At 40.4% G+C, this 6,481-nt stretch overlaps 1 protein-coding gene across 1 annotated transcript; it reads left to right on the top strand.

The window, feature by feature from the left end:
• The first annotated feature begins 655 nt into the window (after positions 1–655).
• On the top strand, positions 656–5,018 carry lbx1b (ladybird homeobox 1b). Its single transcript, XM_031289253.2, has 2 exons — positions 656–1,457; positions 1,980–5,018. Exons 1-2 carry the CDS (start codon positions 1,130–1,132, stop codon positions 2,465–2,467), a joined length of 816 nt encoding a protein of 271 aa, XP_031145113.2. The 5' UTR covers positions 656–1,129; the 3' UTR covers positions 2,468–5,018.
• Positions 5,019–6,481: the final 1,463 nt, after the last annotated feature.

Below are 6,481 nucleotides of genomic sequence, written 5' to 3'. Positions count from 1 at the left end.
ATAAATTGCATGAAATTAAATAGTACCATTTTCTTTCGTTTGATCCGCATTTAATTATTTTTGCTTCGATAGGAAAGATCATATATTTTGTCCTGCTGCGTAAATTCGTTTTCTTATGCAAAGTAGCCTGTCGCCGATTCTTCATACCAGCACCAAAATAAACTCATCATGTCAAACCTGGAGGACGCCGGGAAATTTGATAGGAGATGAAATATTTCTCGGATGATATTAAAGGAGCCCTTTCGCCTGAGTTATGGCCCGGATTTGGCGTTGCTGAGAGGGATGCATGCTGCTCCTTCTCTCCCGCCCCAGAGGAGGCATCATCAGAGCTGATATATGGCCCAGCTCTACATTACCTTTACAAAACAAAGGATCATCCACGCTTTGGGTCGAGGAAAATATCCTTCTGACTATCTGCGACAACTAATAAGATAACATCTCGAGTCGACTTGTCTTTTTTGGCAACATCCGGATAATCCAAATACTTTTGAATAAAAGCCTACAAACTCCTGCTGAACTAAAACCAAAGTTTTACGCACAAAAACGTTTAAATAGGCTACGGATTGTGATCTCTCCCCCCCATCTATCTCTCTCTCTTTCTCTCTCTCTCTCTGCTTCCCCTCATTTACCCCACATACCTATTCTGGTATCTCACCACACGTCTAAATTAGACCAAAGATGATAAGAGCACAAAGCATTATAATAATTCCGCCGGGCTCCTCCTCCTTCCAGCCATGCGTCCTAATTAATGGGACACCCCCAGTCGCAAAAAGCCCCGCACTGGACTGCAACATAGTCAAAGAGTGAAAGGGAAGAGGGCGAAAGTGCCACTGGAGATAATTGATTACCTACCAATCAATGATAACTTGTTAGTAATCGTCAACTCTTTGGACCTCGCCATTTTCAGGGAGGCATCTCACTCCTGCGGACTTGCTGCTCCCGAGGATCGACACTTTGAAGACATCCCATTTTGGAATAAGATTTTCTTTTCTTCATTCTCTCCTCCGTGATTGTTTTTTTTTTTTTTAAACCTCCCAACTGTTATGTGACTTTTTTTCCTCGATTGCATCGCTCGTTTTTAACCGCTGAATATTTCAACGAAGTCCTTTACAAACTCTGCGCACAACCAATGATGACATCCAAAGAAGTGGCCAAATGTGATGCAGTGGAAAACAGGAGGCGAAGTCCGCTGGACCACTTGCCGCCTCCTGCCAACTCCAACAAGCCTCTGACCCCCTTCAGCATCGAGGACATCCTGAACAAACCGTCTGTGAAACGAAGTTACACAATTTGCGGCACAGCTCATTTAATTTCGTCCTCTGAGAAGCACCGTCCGTCCAGCATCCCTCTGTCCAGCCGGGCTCTCCTCAACCAAACCTCCCCGCTCTGCGCGCTAGAGGAGCTGGCCAGCAAAACCTTCAAGGGGCTGGAAGTCAGCGTTTTACAGGCTGCGGAAGGTAAATCCATCCCAAAAAATACAGTTCGAATACACCTTTCTGGAATTGAATATTATGCGTTTTCTCTGATCTTTTTTTATTATTCAATGGCCTGCACAAGATAGAAAATAACCCTTTGGTTACATGTAACCAAATATTGTATTTGCACCCTATGTCGTGCAATACATTCATTAAATGTGCTTGTTTAATAGTCAAACAAACATGTTCACGACTGCATATTGTTCCTCTAAAAATGTCTAATCGAACAAAGGCGTGTTAATTTTCTGGGCTGGGCTAGACGAAATAAATCGCCACCGCTTTTCTTTATTATTAAGGTCTCGTGTGTCTGGTGCTCAATATTTCCCAGTGGTGTCTGTGTAATATCATTGCAATTACCTCTTCCCACAAGAGCTAAAGCCTTTACTGTTTCACATATAGGATCACTTTGATTGCTATTTTTACGCGCACACTGTAGCGGTGCAGAGGAAGCCCTGCACCTGCAGGATTCAATGATTTTCATTGGCCTCTGTCTCTCCCTCACAGGCCGGGACGGGATGACTCTGTTCGGCCAGAGAAGCACCCCGAAGAAGCGTCGGAAGTCTCGGACGGCGTTCACCAATCACCAAATCTACGAGCTGGAGAAGCGCTTCCTGTACCAGAAGTACCTGTCCCCGGCCGACCGGGACCAGATCGCTCAGCAGCTGGGCCTGACTAACGCGCAGGTCATCACGTGGTTTCAGAACCGGAGGGCCAAGCTAAAACGGGACCTGGAGGAGATGAAGGCCGATGTGGAGTCGGCCAAAGCCGTCGGCCAGGTCCCCTTGGACAAGCTCGCCAAGCTGGCGGACCTGGAGAAATGCGCCAACGGCACGCTGGGCCACCCACGAGCCGATTCCCCAGCGCGGGGCGGCCAGCAGGAGCTCGAGCTCGCTCAGAAACTGCGGAACTCGCCGCTGTCTCCGTTCTCAGACCACACAACTAGTAAAGAGTGCTCAGAGGACGAGGACGTGGAGATTGATGTGGATGACTGATGTCGCAGCGTGGGGCTGGAAGGTCGAAACACAAAAAGACGATTAAAAAAAATCCTACCGAGGACTTGTAACTTACTGCTTATATTGTATACCATATCTCAGAACATGTACCAAAATGTAATGACTTTTATATCGGCAGAGATAGACCTATTCATAGTGAAGCATGAACACAGAACAACACATATGCAGTGGTATTTTACAATGTATTCATTAGCAAACTGTTACTTCTTGCAATCAAAGCAATATGGTCTAAAATGACATAAGTAAGTTATTATTTTTTTACACTATAGGCCCACACACACTTACACTTACACTTAAACAAACACACACACACACACACACACACACACACACACACACACACACACACACACACACACACACACACACACACACACACACCTGTTCCATTGCCTTTTCTATAAGGCCTACCCTCACACACACACACACACCCCGATGAAAGTGCTCCAGTTTTTCATATGTTTTGCATGTAAATGCATGATTTGATTTGTGATCATTATCTATTTATTTTTACTTTATTGTTTTTTTATTTAATTGTTTTTGTGTTTTCTGTGAGCCAAATCGCCATTGAGTCACTGTGTCACTGCCGGCTCTTCTTCTTCTTCTTCTCCTCCTCCTCCTCCTCCCCCTCTTCATCATCTGACTGGACCCCCTTGACTTCAGTTCATATTCGGCGTCCCGATGCTGCAGTGCATGATGATGATCGGAAAGGCAAAACTCGGACATTCACAGTTATGCGTTTTATGGGAATGCTCACGCGACGGCGAGGAACAAAAATGAATATTGCGGTGATTTTGACAAGCGATAGGCTACTTTTTAGATTTATTGTTTGGATACAATATATTTACAGTTATTAATTTGTTATGTTTTGTACACCTGTAAGTGCCTTTCTAAAATCAGGACATCATTTGAAAAACCAATGCACAGACTGTAATGTATATAGGCTACTATGGGAATAAAATGGCTTTTCTGAATATATCTTTTACGTTGTAATTCTTGAATTAATATCGAGGTTTTTTTTTATTATTATAGATATAATAGCATGGGCTTTATTTTCTAGTGAGGACAACAAATCATTTTAGAAACACGCTCTCCTTGCCAAATCTGGGCGTGTGAGCCTATCAAAAGCGGTCCATTTAGAGCACTTATTATACTGAACTATTTTGTCCCTTTGTGTCCTTTTCTACTAGGATGCTTTAAACATTTTGTGGCCCGGAATCTCACATCTCCTTTCATATCCTAAATGCGTATCATGGCTTCTTGACCCTTATACGTGTTTCTCCATTCGTGGCAAAAATTTATGTGAGAAACACAAATCTGGTGCCGGGGGAAAAAAGACGAGGATGCCACAAAAACACAAAGTTTTGGGCCAGTTTCTCCGGGCCTTTATAGACCTTTTTTGTTCTGCGGGACTGGGCCGTAATTTTGAGCGTAAAGCATGAAAAGTGGGGACAAATGAGCAGCGTTCCCTGATGGGACGAGTCACAAAGGAGCAGGGCCGGTCCCCCGCAGGCAGCAATACTGAGACAAGTGTGTCCCACCGCACAAAAAGGACGCAAACGTTTGGAGGCCATATGGTTTTTGAAATTTCCTCACAATTTCAGACAATTTGATGGATTGAGTTAACCCTCCTTTTAAACAGTTTAACTGGGTGCGAACAAAGGCCATAATGCCTACATAGACTCTCCCTTCATGAGGGCATCTGCGGCTATTAATGTCTAGCCCTTTTCTTTTCCTGGCGTTTTGAACAAGTCAATGAATTACAATGAAACTGCCCCTTTTTTGTGAGCCGCTTGTCTTTCTCCGCTTTTAGCTCTGGAATAATATGTTTGACTTCTGTCCAAGAACGTTTTCTAAACAAGAAATGGATTTTTGTTGGAAGTGTTTTTAATGTTAAGTAGGGAGCCATAAAGAGTTTAGACTGTGACATTTATGCCAAAGTCTGGTTAGGGAGTCCTTTGTTTGTTTTCTTCTCATCTCTTTTTTCTTCTTCTGCCTCTTTATTTCTTTTGTCTTTAAGGAGTTTAATGAAGCTGAAAACATGGTGATGTGAGAAAGAGAGAGTGTCCAAGAGGAACTCAAAAGGCTACCTCCCGTTTAACTCTCTTTGTTCAAAGAAATGATAAGTAGGGCTGTCTTCTTGTGAATTGTTTTATAGTGTTTGCTTCTTCTTTCATTTTTTTTAATTTTTTTTTTTTTTTTACTTTTTACTTTTTTATTCAGGACAATCCGAATAAGTTTATAGACCTGTAAGCACTTAATATGGCTGAAGCTTTTGTAAATACTCTGTAGGCAAATTAGTCCTATAACAATGTATAATTCAGTAACACTTGACTTTAATCCCCCTAGCATGTATAAGCAGTATATGGTTTATACATTATAATAGCTGTAAGCAGATATACGTGTTTATTCATGTCTTTGTCAACAACTATACCTCCTCCTGTGGGCTCCCACTGATGCTGCTGTATAAACAGATAATGAATGACAATATAGTGAAACACAGTTTAGTAATAATATAAAATGTGTTTTAGTGGGAAAAGTTAGAATTGTTAACACATACTGCCTATTAATAAACCCTTGAAAATGTCCTTATATCTGCTTATAAATGCATTATGTGTTATAAACCATTTATTGAGGTTATATACTGCTTATAAATGCTAAAGGGTGTAAAGTGTTACCTTCAATTTATATGTATTAATGTTTAATTTATCAATGGTATCCCTGATTTTAAAGGTACCCAAATATATGTATATATATATATATATATATGTGTGTGTGTGTGTGTGTGTGTGTGTGTGTGTGTGTGTGTGTGTGTGTGTGTTATTTAATCAAATTCGATTATTTTGTAAATTGGCTTGCAAATATGAACATGTCATTTTAAAACGTATTTCTAAAAACTAATTTGTGTGTCTGTGTGTGTGTGTGTGTGTGTGTGTGTGTGTGTGTCTGTGTGTGTGTGTGTGTGTGTGTGTGTGTGTGTGTTCTGCAGCCTAATCTGAATCAAGCATATTTATGAAGGGAGAGAGTGTTAAGGCAGGCTAAGTTTATGGATTTCACTTGCTTATTTTATGAGGGCTTGTCAGGCGGGCCCGGTGATAAGTAATACTACAGTCTGTGGGACCACTTCGTGGTAATTAATCTGGAGGTCTTAAGTGTATTTCAGTATTTCACTTCAAGATGGAAAAAATCACTACTTCAATCGTCCGGAAAATTGAAGTTTGATGCATGAGTCTCTACTGAAACAATAGTACAGCCCTCTCTCTTTTCATCTCTTCCCCTCCCCTTTTTATACTCTCTCTCTCTCTCTCTCTCTCTCCCTTCTTCTTCTCTCTCTATTTTATTATTATTTGTGAAAAAAAAAACAGTCTCCAGTGCAAAGTGTAAATTAATACTGGAGACACTGGTCGAAGTGACAGCATTAAAGACGAGCTTTAAAATGAATGAATTAGTTTATTGTCTTCTCAAAAGTAGCAGGAAAAAAGAATCATCATTCATCAACATATTATTGTTATTGTTATTACTATATTTCTCATTATTATTATTATTATTATTATTATTATTATTATTGAATAAGTATTAAAAAAAAAGGAGATCTGTAAATGACTTTATATTTGCCTGGATGGCCTGAATTGTAGAGTTTTAATCATAGCCTTCCTGTGGAGCCAGTTAATACTTCAAACTTCAATTTTACGGGCGATTGAACTAAGCATGTTCCTGACAGAATTGATGTATGTATTAATTTCCTTTAACTGTTGATTAATTAGGCTGCGCTGAAGGCTCAAATGGAACAGTTTGTTTGGAAATTTGCATATTAATCAAATTCTAGTTGATCATTCAAATAATCCAGGCTATATGATTTTTGGTGATGCAGCTTGAAAACACATACCAGTGAAATCAGTTATACAATTTTCATAATAATAGTTCAGAACTATTATTGCTGCTGCTGCATGTCCACTGTATTAAATTCATACAGTCAGAAAGACCTCATTTGGA

The sequence above is a fragment of the Sander lucioperca genome, chromosome 4 (genome assembly GCF_008315115.2).
Source record: "Sander lucioperca isolate FBNREF2018 chromosome 4, SLUC_FBN_1.2, whole genome shotgun sequence".
Taxonomy (NCBI): Eukaryota; Metazoa; Chordata; class Actinopteri; order Perciformes; family Percidae; genus Sander; species Sander lucioperca.
The sequence above is the reverse complement of the archived record's forward strand: the minus strand, read 5'-3'. Positions and strand labels throughout refer to the sequence as shown.